The sequence below is a fragment of the Nyctereutes procyonoides genome, unplaced genomic scaffold, assembly GCF_905146905.1.
Source record: "Nyctereutes procyonoides isolate TBG_1078 unplaced genomic scaffold, NYPRO_anot_genome, whole genome shotgun sequence".
NCBI classification, from domain to species: Eukaryota; Metazoa; Chordata; class Mammalia; order Carnivora; family Canidae; genus Nyctereutes; species Nyctereutes procyonoides.
In genome coordinates, this window is record NW_026575043.1 from 46,255,881 (window position 1) to 46,269,587 (window position 13,707).

A 13,707-nucleotide genomic window follows, 5' to 3' on the forward strand; every position below is an offset into this window, starting at 1 on the left:
CCCTGGCCTCCTTGGGCTTCCCTGGATATTATTACTTGGGATGCTGTCCTCTGTCAGAAGTATCCAGTTATCCTTCCTGGGGCATCTGGGGTCAGTTCAGCAGAGAATATCAGAGTATCTGAGATGTGTGGGCACAGGATCAGGTCCTGCATCCAGGTCAGGGTGATCTGTGGGGGCAAAGTGTCCCCAAGAAGCTAAGGCCTCCTTCTCAGGAGGGAAAAGATAACAGAACTCGAGTCTGGCTTTGAGGCAGAATTTTTATGACCTCTTACTTTTATTTTTTTTTTCATTTTTTAAAAAGATTTTACTTATTTGTGAGAGATACATAGAGAGAGGCAGAGACACAGGCAGAAGGAGAAGCAGGTTCCCCATGGGGACCCTGATGGGGGACTAAATCCCAGGACTCTGGGATCATGACCTGAGCCAAAGGCAGACGTTCAACCACTGAGCCACCCAGTGCTCCTGTTACTTTATTTCTCAGATGACTGAGCACATGTTACACTTCCAGTTTTGGGGGTTTTCAGGGTTTAGCTAAACAAGCATGTTATCCATGGGGCACACTGTCAAACCACTTCTCTTTACCCCTCCATGCTTCTTGGCTATTTTGGGGGCCTCGTTCCCCCAGCATAATTTTAAATATGACATTTGCTTAGTGTATAAAATTTAAAAATTTCAAACAAGCATAAAACATCAGAAGAACAAACCCATTGTGTTTTGACTCTGGGAGGCAATCCCTATGAACATTTCAGCAGATCTCTTCTAATTCTTTTTTTCCTTACTAATTTTACAAAGTTGATATCATGGTGCAAAAACTGTAATACTGCTTTGATATTCTCATGGCATAAAGTTTTCCCATGTTATTAACAAGTTTTCTTAATATCATGTGGTATCCAGTGGAACTTTCCATAGGAATGGAAATGTTCTGTATCTCTGCTGTCCAGTATGGCCACCTGTGGCTCCTGAGCACTGAGGAACTGAATTTTATACATTATTTAAGTTAAGCTAATTTACATGTAAGGGGCACCTGGGTGGCTCAGTGGTTGAGCGTCTGCCTTTGGCTCAGGTTGTGATCCCCATGTCCTGGGATTGAGTCCCCCTTTGGGGTCCCCATGGGGAGCCTGGTTCTCCCTCTGCCTATGTCTCTGCCTCTCTCTGTCTAGTGCAGATCTAGAATATTCCATTACAAGGTTGTTGGATAGTTTGCTTCTCAGTCCTATTGTTACCATGAATAATGTTGCAACACACATTCTTCTGTTTCTTGCTACCTTTTGTTTCAATGTATTTTAGAGATTGAGGGTGTTTTTGTATTCTGAGAGAGAGCACCTACAGTAAACCCAGGGCTAGGTGTCAGATTGAAGCACAGAGTTAAACCACTTGTGCCTCTCTCAAGTGTCCCAAATGTCTTGTATGCCCCTGGGCAGAGCTGGACCTGGGGAGGGCAGAGTCCTGGTCACTCGTGGAGTCTCCAGGGCTGCTTCACCCCCAGTGAGAACCCCCACTTCTCCCTCCTACTCAGGGCAGCCCTGCTTGGGGCTGATGCTTAGGGACAGGAATGAGAAGGGCATGTGATTGGCAGGAGATGACCAGGCTGTAACTACAACTGTAGCCGATGGCCATGAGCCTCCCCATGGGACAGGTGTGGGATACTGACTGCGAGCTCTCTGCTGCCTGAGGGTGGCACTCCCATCATGGACACTAGCCCTTGCTGGTGGTGGTATGGGGGGGAGGTGGTGCTCTGGGGCACAGGGACAAGCAGAGGCCTCCAGAATTCAGGCAGGGACACAGCCTGTCCCCGCAGGTGGCGCGACAATCTCTGACCATGTTCATCCTCATCATGAATGACAGTCACATTGAGATCGACGCCCACCGGCTGAGTGACGGTGGCTTGCTGCTGTCCTATAATGGTAACAGCTATACCACCTACATGAAAGAAGAGTTTGACAGGTACATGGTCTGGGGGGGCAACACAAAGCCAATCTTTCCCATGGGGCTCAAAAATATAAAGCCTGGGGTGCCTGGGTGGCTCAGTCGGTTGGGCATCTGCCTTCAGCTTAGGTCGTGATCCTGGGGGCCCTGGAATCAAGCTTCACATGAGGCTGCCTGCTTAGTGGGGGAGTCTTCTTCTCCCTCTGAGCCCTCCCGCCCCCAGTCATGTTCTTTCTCTCAAATAAATAAAATATAAAGCCAGCTATGTGTAGCCCAAGGGTCTTAGATAAAGTACCTTCTTCAAAAAAATTCTGAGGCCCATGGAAAGGTTAATCTCTTCATTGGAAATTACAAAACTGGCAGACGTACTGGGAAGGTTCCCAGGAGGCCTGTTTCTAGTAACGTGAGAGGATTCAGAGCTGAATGGGACATGACTCCCTCCGGCTCTATTGCCTGCGAGGCATGTAACAGTGTGTCAGCTGCTCCTAATCTGGGCTGCAGTGCCTACACCCATCTGAGTGCAGGCTTGGAGGAGATGCAGCCATCTGGTTAGAGCAGCAGCTGTCTACCTACATCCAGTTAGGGCAGCAGCCCAGTGGCACAGGGCTGGGTGTTGGGATAAGACCATGATCACGACTCGTGGAGCCTATTGGCGAACAGGACACATCAAACAAGCAGAAGTGGCAGGACAGGTCACTGTGTACCTGCATAAGCAAAATGCAGGATGTTCTGGAGGCACTTAGCTTGGAGGCATCATGAGATCAACTCAAAGACCCTCCTGTTCTGATTCATCTGACCACACTGTGCTCATACAATGAAACATAGACCAGCCAAGCTGAATGGGCAGCACAAACCCACTCCCCTCCAGCGTAGGAGAGATAAGCCCAAGTGGGGGCTGGGGCGCTAGAGGCCCCATGCCTAGAACAGCTCTGCTTAGGAAGTTGTCTCTCTTCCCAATCTTGGAAGTTTTGGAAGAAGGCAGACTGGATTCATCCCAGCCAGAGCACTGTTTTATTACCTTTTAAAGCTTTGTTGTGTCTGCCAGGAATATTCAGGATTATCATAGGATCCTCCCAGGGGCATACTCTTCCCATTTCAGTTATAAGGTGAAGATTTAAAGTTGGTACATATTTATCAGATAATATCGATTGCTCTCTCTGTGCCTTTCAGAATTATATCAGTAAACTAGTTTTCAGACAGAAAAAGGTCACACCATGTGCTCACCTAATTCATTCCCAGTATCTCTGTGGTAACTGTCAGACGCCAGCATTTGGGCAAGTGGAATCCCGAAGACCACACATAGGGTGACACTCCAGGCTGCCTTTAGAAAGGGGAAAACATTGTCGAAAGCCAGACTTGGGCAGGCTGGGTTGATGGGCCTCCTGCATCTACCAATCCACCCCTTCTGTCTCCCAGTTATCGTATTACCATCGGCAACAAGACCTGTGTGTTTGAGAAGGAGAACGATCCTACAGTTCTGAGAGCCCCTTCAGCCGGGAAGCTAATGCAGTACACGGTGGAGGATGGGGGCCACGTTGAGGCTGGGAGCAGCTACGCTGACATGGAGGTGAGCACAGAGCCAGCCCTTGCTCTGGGGCTGCAGCCAGGCCTCCCCTCCATCCCACTTCCCGAGGGAGGGCCATCCTGCATTGCCCCTGCACCTGAGCCAGTGGGTCTCACCTCTCCCCTGGGCCACCATCCGGCCAGTTCCTCAGAGAGCCAGTGTGTGGGGTTGAGCCTCCATTCTCTGCAGTATCCAAAGGGAAAAACCTCAAAAACGTATACCTCCGTAAGGAGCAGGTAAGAACAGGTTAGTAATAACCATGGTGGTGATTTATAAAGTGTAAGCCAAAGTGTTTGCCACGTGGCAAGTGCCTTCTAGGCATTTTACTTGTGTAATTACCTTCTGTCATCTTCCCAGCAATTACAGGAGATGGGCACAGATAGGATCCCCATTTTACACATGAAGAAATGGGACCCAGGCAGGCTAAGGAATCCAAGGTCCCATGGGGCTAGGGTTCACACCTGGGCTCCATTCCATGCTGCCAAGATAAATAATAATGATAATGACAACGAAAATACAGCAGCAGTAGGAGCTAATACTTGCTGGCCTCCTGCCGTGCGCCAGGGTCCTGAGCAATCCTTATGAGAGCCGTATGAGGTGAGGCCGTTGTTCTTCTCCATTTAAAAGTTGGGGAAACAGGCTCAGAGAGAGGAAGGCACCTGCTGGAGATCACAGAGTGATAGGTGGTGGGGTGCTGGGGTTCCAGCCCCGGCCTGTCTTGGGAGCCCAAGCTGAACCACTGAGCAAAAGGAGCACAGTGTTGACTGTCTGCAGCCCACACCGTGGTGACAAGGTGCATCACGTCCACACATGCAGACTCTCAGGCCAGTTAAAGGGACTGGCGATCCTACAAGGAGGACATTCTTCATGTCACCAAAGATTCCCCAGAGGGTTTTCTCACTGTCTTAAAAAAGGAGCTGGTCACCAAATGCAACACATTTTAGGAATGTCTGTGTTAAGCACCTCCATATAGTATAATTTAACTGTATTCCATGGGCAGCCCGGTGGCTCAGCGGTTTAGCGCCACCTTCAGCCCAGGGCGTGATCCTGGAGACCCAGGATCGAGTCCCACATCAGGCTCCCTGCATGGAGCCTGCTCCTCCCTCTGCCTGTGTCTCTGCCTCTCTCTCTCTCCTCTCTGTGTATCCTCATGAATAAATAAATAAAATCTTTAACAAACAAAACTGTATTCCTAAGAGGGAGTCTTTACAATAAAGATCAGTTCCCGTGTCTGTAAAATGGGTACTGTAAACACCCGCCTTGCTAGCTGGCTTTGCAGATGAAGATAATTCATGAACAGCATTGAGCCTGGCACTCTACAGGCTTCCGGCAAATGCTAGCTCCTTCCATCCTTTACACTTGAACTCTGCCCAAGGAGTCAGCCTTTCTTCCATTCTCTCTTTCAGCAGAGAGTGAGGGAGAGTTTTAAGCAGACTTCATGCTGAGAACCAAGCCCAATGTGGGGCTCACAACCCTGAAATTATGACTTGAGCTGAAACCAAGAGTTGGGTGCTTAACCAACTGCCCCACCCAAGTGCCCCCAAATCATTCTATTTAAATGACCAAGTCCCTGCTCCAGAGTACTAGTTCTAAGTGACTCTGGCTGTCACATACACAAGCCAGTCCCAGTGGGCTCATCTTCTTTCTCCTTTCTGCAAAACAGGTGATGAAGATGATCATGACTCTGAACGTGCAGGAAAGTGGCCAGGTGAAGTACATCAAGCGCCCTGGGGCCATGCTGGAAGCAGGCTGTGTGGTGGCCAGGCTGGAGCTCGATGACCCTTCTAAAGTGCACCCGGTATGTCACAACATGGCTGGCTCAGGTGTGCTCACCATTTTGCCTATTCAGGGATCGGAGCTCGCTTAAATCTCCTGGCTCTTGTGTTGCCTCCATGAGCCCCCAGCAGCCAATGTGATGGGTACAGAAGCACGCCTGCCTTTGCTCACACCCCACACACTAGCAGCTTCCATACTACAATATTAAGTTATTAACATATAATTATGAATAATAGATAACGTTATTATAATGGATGAAGCAATACTATATATTATCATTAACTGAAGTCTCTACTACATGCAGATTTCCTTAATTGTCATTTTTAAATTGTAAGATATACAATGTGAAATTCAGTATCTTAGCCGTTTTGAAGGGTATGGTACAGTGACATTAAGTACATTCATGCTGTTGTGCAACTAGCACAACCATTTATCTCTGGAACTTTCTCATCTTTCCAACTCAAAACTCTTATGCCATTTAACACTAACTCTCCGTTCCTCCCTCCCACAGCCCCTGGCAGTTGCTTTCCTATTTTCTGTCTCTGTGAATCTGACGTACTGGAGGAAACTCCTATAAGTGGAATTGTACAATATTTGTCTTTTTGTGGCTGGCTTACTTCACTTAGAATCATCTCCTTCAGCTTCTCTTTTGACCACCCTTTAAAAAATTGCACACACACCAGACCTTATACTCCTCGTCCTCCTGCCCTGCTACCCTTCTCTCCCTAGCTCTGTCATTTGTGATCAGACACGCTATATCTCACTGATTGTCCTATTGGCATATTTTTTGGCATTCACTAGATTGAAAGTGCCATGAGACCAGTGCTTTTTGTCTTTCTCACCCCCTGCTAGATTCCCAGTGCTTGAAACGGGGCAGGCATGTAGTAGGTGTGCCACAGGTATTTTTTGGATGTATATGGAGAGGTTCAGGTGCTGTGGGGGCAGCGCCACATCCTTGAAACCAGTGGAGGGGGTACCAGAGTATCTAGGATATCTAGGACCTCCAATTTAGATTCTTTTTTTTTAAAGATTTTATTTATTCATTCATAGACAGAGAGAGAAGCAGAGACACAGGCAGAGTGAGAAGCAGGCTCCATGCAGGGAGCCCGATGTGGGACTTGATCCCGGGTCTCCAGGATCACACCCCAGGCTGCAGGCGGCGCCAAACCGCTGTGCCACCAGGGCTGCCCTCCAATTTAGATTCTTATAATTAATTGTTAAGCTTTCCCATGAAACTGTGGTTTCTGAGGTCAAGGACTACTTTTTTTGTTTGTTGCTGTATCCTTGGTGCCTAGCACAGTGCGTGGGGCATACAGGGTACTCAGAAATAAACAGGTCTTGCCGCTGAATGAATAACCATTATACTTTCCTGAGCAAAGCATGCATATGAAGAGGTAGCTAATCATTCATGCCTGTATTGTGTTTTTTACCCTGCAATAATTAATACATGTACCCAGGGGAGGTAAAAAACAAAAAACAAACAAAAAAAAAAGGGCTAGTAAGAGAGCATTTAAAAAAGAACCAAATTGGGATCCCTGGGTGGCGCAGCGGTTTGGCGCCTGCCTTTGGCCCAGGGCGTGATCCTGGAGACCCGGGATCGAATCCCACGTCAGGCTCCCGGTGCATGGAACCTGCTTCTCCCTCTGCCTATGTCTCTGCCTCTCTCTCTCTCACTGTGTGACTATCATAAATAAATAAAAATTAAAAAAAAAAAAAACCAAATTGCCTCTTTTTTCCAGAATATTCTATTCATTTCCTTGTCATTTTTTTCATGATTCTCTTTAGTTGGCTCCCAAAGCCAGACATAGACTGAGCCTTTTCAGATCACCAGAAAGGTGTGTGTACCTGCATGTGATTCCTTTCAGCAAACATTTCCCATGCCAGGTTCATGAGACAGGGCCTAGCCATCAATCCCTGCAGGTTCATGTTTGCCTACAAGATGAGCCCTTGTCATTTGGCTCCATAAGTGCAGTAGGAGGGACTGCCCTCAGCTCCTGCTGTGGGCACCCAACTGGAGAAGCCAGCATCAGATTGTGGAGGAGGAGACTCTCCAGCTAATCTCAAAGGATGAGAGGAACCCACAGGATTGGGATGGTATGGGGGAGGGAAGCTGATGGTTCCAGGCCAGTAGAACAGCACATCCTAAAGCTACTGGGTCCCAGGAACTGTGTGTAGTAGTCTTTCAGTGGACATTTATAGAATAAAATAAAACAGATTTGTGAGGTCAGGGTTGCCCCGTGGGGGAGCTTTTCTTTTCTTTTCTTTTCTTTTCTTTTCTTTTCTTTTCTTTTCTTTTCTTTTCTTTTCTTTATTCATGAGATACACACACACACACATAACACACACACAGAGGCGGAGACAAAGGCAGAGGGAGAAGCAGGCTCCATGCAGGGAGCCTGACGTGGGACTCCATCCCGGGTCTCCAGGGTCACACCCTGGGCCAAAGGCAGCACTAAACCGCTGAGCCACCCAGGCATCCCCATCCATCCATCTATCATCTATCTATCTATCTATCTATCTTTCTTTCTTTCTTTCTTTCTTTCTTTCTTTCTTTCTTTTCGATTCTCTAAAGCTAAATGTTTATGACTTACAAAAAGCTGGGACATTTACATGAGAATTTCATAAATTTTCATCCTGCTCATTATTTATCTTCGGGATTCAATAAAGATAGAGACAAATAGGGAAAAGAAGGAGGTAATTTTGATTAGAAAGCAGAACAAAAGGATCTAACTTCCTCCAAAACCACTGACAGTCTATAACAATAGACTACAGCATTTGCAACAGGGGAGATTTGGGGAACCCACATCAGGAATTTAGCAATTTTGACTTTCTGATATGTGTTCTTCTGGACTTTTTTTTTTTCTCTTTTTCCCTCAGGCTTCCCCCTAATTATATTATGTTGTGTACTGGTAGATCTGCCTTGCCCCTGAGTTTATCTTGTCTCGAGGGAGGCAGGTGTCCTTGAACTCTGTCTGATTCTTGTGTCTCATCAGGCCAAGCCATTCACAGGCGAGCTCCCTCCTCAGCAAACTCTGCCTATCATGGGAGAGAAACTGCATCAGGTTTTCCACAATGTCCTGGAAAACCTGACCAACGTTATGAGTGGTTACTGTCTGCCGGAGCCTATTTTTAGCAAAAAGGTAGGTCATGTGCAAAGGGTAGGTATGTATTCTACACATGTGTACAAGTCTGTGTGAAGAGCCAGGAGGGTTTATTACATGAGATCCAAGGTCTTTACTTAAGTGAAGTATGGAAAAATGGACAGCTCTCTGTTGTTTTTACGAAGGACCTATTCTCAGGAACTTCCTCAATTTGATTGTAAACATCTGTGTATGTTTCTCTTTAATCATAAAATGTTGTAAAAGCTATATTGTGGTTCAGTTCATCTCAGCATGGAGAATATTCAAGCTGTAGGTTAAAAAAAGAGTCCATGTGGGTCACCTCTTAACGAGAGAACAAGAAGTCATTTTGTTCAGAGACTTACTCTGTCCATTGTTCATCATTCCAGGAACCCATTGCCTTCTTACTCTGTAGAGAAATAAGAAATTTTCATATTTTCAGACCTCCGTGAAAGAGCCATGATGCTAAATTCAACATCAATAGCAATAGAATTGCATGTCACATTCTATCTCAAAATAGCAAAACACATTAGTGGTGGTGATGGTAGAAGTTATACTTGTGGTGGTGGTGGTGCTGGTGATTGTGGTGATGGTAGTGTTGATGGTGGTGCTGGAGGTGATGCTGGGGCTGGTAGTGGTGGTGATGATGCTGGTGGTGATGCTGGTAATGATGGTGGTGGTAGTAATGCTGGTGGGATGGTGGTAGTGATGGTGGTGATGCTGGTGGTGGTGTTGGCAGTATTGGTGGTGGTGGTGCTGGAGGTGATGCTGGGGATGGTGGTGGTGATGGTAATGCTGGTGGTGATGCTAGTGGTGATGGTGTTGGTGGGGGTGATGATGGTGGTGATAGTAATGGCCAACCCTTTTCTAGTTGTGCCAACTACTACTCTAAATACTTGAAATTTATTACATTATTTAATCCTCCCAACCATCTATGATATTTATTTCCACTTTACAGCTAAGGAAATTGAGGCACATAGGGGCTAAGAAATTTGCCTTGTTTCCCCTATGAAAAGGCTGAGATGGGATTTGAGCCCTCACCATCTGACCCCAGAATCCATGCTCTTAACTCCTACGCTGTGCTGTTTGTGATTGCAGTGATTACAACTTTAATTTAGTCTTTGCACTTGCTGGGGCATGCGCTCTTTCATTTTTAAACAACACAACTCCTATGGAGTCAGCACCATTTCCTTCTTATTCAGAGACCATCAACATTTCAGCTGCCAGGATGCCCAGAAGCATTATAGTGTAGCTGTTAAGCATCTCTGGAGCTGAATGGCCTGAGTTGGCTTCTCACTAGTGGATGACTTTGGGTAACTTCATCAACCTCTCTGTTTCAGTTTTCTCAATTGTAAAATGGAAATAATGATTATACCTACATTGTAGGGTTGTTTCTGAGGATCAACTGAGAACATACAAATAAAGGTTTTTAGAGCAGTGTCTGGCACTAAGCAAGGGTCCACAAACATTAGCTCTTCATGTGGCCTCGTGTTGTATCTCACACCATGCTGGCTGGCTAGATACATAAAGAGGGGGCTGCAGGGAAACTGTGTATTCCTCTTGTAGTTGGGGGTCCATTCCATTCAGAACTGTCCCAGAGGTCTAGATGTTTGGTTCATTGGGTCTGGATGGGTTGAGTGTGTGCCTTTGGAGGGTGGCGGTACCCATGCCCCCACAGGACCTTTGGCTAATGCTGTGGTCTCCACTTCAGCTGAAGGAGTGGGTGCAGAAGCTCATGACAACCCTCCGGCACCCATCACTGCCACTGCTGGAGCTGCAGGAAATCATGACCAGCGTGTCTGGCCGCATCCCTGCCCCTGTGGAGAAGTCGGTCCGCAGGGTGATGGCTCAGTACGCCAGCAACATCACCTCGGTGCTGTGCCAGTTCCCCAGCCAGCAGGTACGTGCCCCCTACCTGGTCCCACTAGGGTGCCCCCGGGTAACTGCCTCTGTAACTCAAATGCTGGCCACTGGCTTCTGATGGATTGAGCACCCAAGATGCTGGGGGCTAAGAGTTTCCTTTTGAGCCCTTCTCTACAGAACCCCAGCATTTTCCCCAAAGTTGTTGAGATGAATACAGTCACTGGGCCTTACTCGGATTCAGAATAGGAGTAAGCCATTGGTACAAATACAGTGAGCATTTCCCCAATATACCCTGGCTGAAATAGAGGCACTTGTGGGATTTTCTTGCTAGCCCTTAGCTTTCATTTTCTTCCTCTGCCGTTTGTAAGGTGATCATCTTGGGGATATATATATATATAATATTTTTAAGTAATGAAAAGCATTCCCGGGTAGTATAAAATATCTCTAATAATTCTGTATTGGCCTGATTTTATGCCTTTATTTGTTTGTTTGTTTGTTTATTTTGGAGGAGGGGATGTCGCTTTTATTAAGCATTTTAAAGGTAATTTGCATTTGGAGGAACCTCCTCTGTCGGTTTGCCTTCTGCCCTCTGTCTGGTTAGAAGGGCTGCATACCATCATCATTCCCCCACCCACATGTTGGTGATTTGGGGAACTACAGTTCAGCATAGATCAGGTCATTCCTGGAGGTCAACCACTCTAGAGGTTGGAATATTGTTCCATCATAAAAACGAATCTAATATAGATTTATACTACAATATAGACGTACCTTGAAAACATGCTAAGGGAAAGAAGCCAGTCACAAAAGACCACAGGTTGCATGATTCTGTGTACATGAAATGTCCAAAATAGGTAAATAGATGGAAAGTGGATTAGCGGTTGCCAGGGGCTGGGAGAGGGGGATCAAGAGAACTGGGAATGGTTATCAGGTTTCTTTCTGGGGTGATGAAAATGTTCTTAAATTACATAGTGGTAAATGGTTGTATAACTCTGAATATAGTGAAAAATACTCAATTGGTTTTATACTGTAAAGGGGAGGGTTGCCTGTCTGGCTCAATTGGTAGAGCATGTAGCTTTTGATACTGGGGTCATGAGTTCAAGCCCCAAATCAGGCATAGAGCCTACTTTAAAAAAAAAAAAAAAAATGAATGAATGAATGAATGAGTGAATGGGGGGATTACTATGGTATGTAAATATATCTTAACTGAAAAATAACCAAAACAAAACTCTAAAGAACACCAGTTGTAAAAAGTATGTATTTGGACATTTTAGGAATTTGTTTGTGCAAGTTTTTCATTAAAAATACTTTTTTGTGCAATTGCTGGTCGTAGGGCAGATCTATTTTTAATTCTTTGAGGAACCTCCACACAGTTTTCCAGAGAGGCAAATTGAACACCAATAAAAAATAAATTTATAAAAAAAAAAAAAGTAGGCCACTGGAAAACAAAAAAATTTTTTGTTACCAAAAGCAATATGCTAATAACAGTAAATCTAGTTATAAAAAGAAGAACCCCCCCGCCAACAGCCCACTTCATTTTCCCTAAGGTTGGAAACTCCCTTCCCTTCCCCCAGACTACTCATATTTGTGGAGAGGCATAATACATGTGTCTTAATGGGATTGTTGCCATTCTAAGCTCAAATTCCTCAAGCAGTATGTTGAGCGGGACTAACAGAGCTAATTCTGGGTGGCCAGAGAGGGCTTTGGAGATGAAATTTTCAGATTTTGAATGAGCTTTGGGTGGATCCTTCATGGGAGCCCACGGTGGGTCCTTCTGGTGACTGCTGTGTGGTGACCAGATTGTGTGGTTCTAAGTGGCCAGACCTGTCCTGTCTGCCTGTCCAGATAGCCACCATCCTGGACTGCCACGCAGCCACCCTACAGCGGAAGGCTGATCGGGAGGTCTTCTTCATGAACACCCAGAGCATCGTGCAGCTGGTCCAGAGGTGAGTCCTTGGCTCTCCATAGGCTGTGATTGTCACACTGATTGTGTATTACACCACTGAGGCAACTCTGGGGCTCTCTTAAGGGCAGGTTCCAACCAAGAGACAGCACATGGGATCCAGAGACTCTGATTACAATCCTGGCATAGGTACTCCTAACCCTTTTCTCCTGTGATCTCAGTTTGCCAGTTTGTAAAATGGGAATAAAAACACTTCACTCGCAAGAGGTCATTCTTTTGTGAGTGGATTAATGTTCATGAAGTACTTACACATAGAGAGTCCTTATGTGAGCTTTGACTATATGACAATGGGATGCAGTGGTTTTATAGGCTATAAAGGACTATATAGATTATCATTGTGATTTTGAAATCATTGCAGAAGAGAGTTGATGAAGAATTTGTAGGGACCCCTGGGTGGTTCAGCGGTTGAGCATCTGCCCTCAGCTCAGGTTGTGATCCCAGGGTCCTGAGATTGAGTCCCGCATTGGGCTCCCCTCAGGGAACCTGCTTCTCCCTCTGCCTGTGTCTCTGCCTCTGTGTATTTCTCGTGAATAAATAAATAAAATCTTTAAAAAAAAAAAAGAATTTGTATTTTAAGTAGCTCTTGAGCAGAGAGAACTATCCTGATGACAGGAAGAACTACCATGTTGTGTGAATATTATCTCGCAGGAAAGCTTTGCTAATAAAGGCAGAATTGAAACGGTTTTAAGCTGGAAGAGATTAAGTGCATGTACATTTTACCACGTGCCAGAAACCAAGGCACAGAGAAATAGGACCATTGGAGACTACCCTTCTTTTCCGGGACTGCCTTGGTTCATGGGGTCTCAGCCTGCCCCATAGGACTGAGCTGAAGAAGGCAGTCTTAGGGGGGATTCCCCATGAAGAGAGTTTCACAGCCAAGGGCTAGGAGGGGAGACCATCCCCAGAATGCTTTGGCTGCTAACCGTAAACCCACCCTTTAACTTCAGAAAAATGCCTAAACAAATGACTAATTAACCAAATCCATTTGCAGATTTTTCTGTGTTAGACATAAATATCAAAACTCTGTTCTCTTTTTAAATATTTATTTATTCATGAGAGACACACAGAGAGAGGCAGAGACACAGGCAGAGGGAGAAGTAGGCTCCCTGTGGGGAGCCTGATGTGGGACTCGATCCTGGAACTCCAAGATCACAACCTGAGCCAGAGGCAGACGCTCAACCGCTGAGCCACCCAGGTGTCCCTCTATTCTTTTTTTAAAAAGATATATTTATTAGAAAGAGAGCACGTGTGTTTGCGTGCATGAATAGGGGGAGGGGCAGAGGGAGAGAGAGAATCCTCAAGCCGACTCTCCACTGAGCACAGCACCCAACATGAGTCTCAATCCCAGGACCCTGAGTTCATGACCTGAGCTGAAATCGTGAGTCAGATACTTAACCATCTTAGCCACCCAGGTGCCCCTCATAGCTCTCATATATATGTAATTGTTTTTTCTTTTTAAATCATAATTGAACAGGGGCAGCCCAGATGGCTCAGTGGTT

The 13,707-nt window shown here is 45.9% G+C and overlaps 1 protein-coding gene across 7 annotated transcripts in view; it reads left to right on the plus strand.

The window, feature by feature from the left end:
* ACACB (acetyl-CoA carboxylase beta) overlaps nt 1-13,707 on the plus strand; it is a 129,665-nt gene that overhangs the window by 66,342 nt on the left and 49,616 nt on the right. For all 7 annotated transcript variants that reach the window (XM_055322198.1, XM_055322200.1, XM_055322199.1 and 4 more), the window contains 6 exons: nt 1,799-1,944; nt 3,343-3,493; nt 5,154-5,288; nt 8,260-8,406; nt 10,097-10,285; nt 12,091-12,191. In XM_055322198.1, the coding sequence (XP_055178173.1) occupies nt 1,799-1,944; nt 3,343-3,493; nt 5,154-5,288; nt 8,260-8,406; nt 10,097-10,285; nt 12,091-12,191 (869 nt within the window). The remainder of the gene's footprint in view (nt 1-1,798; nt 1,945-3,342; nt 3,494-5,153; nt 5,289-8,259; nt 8,407-10,096; nt 10,286-12,090; nt 12,192-13,707) is intronic.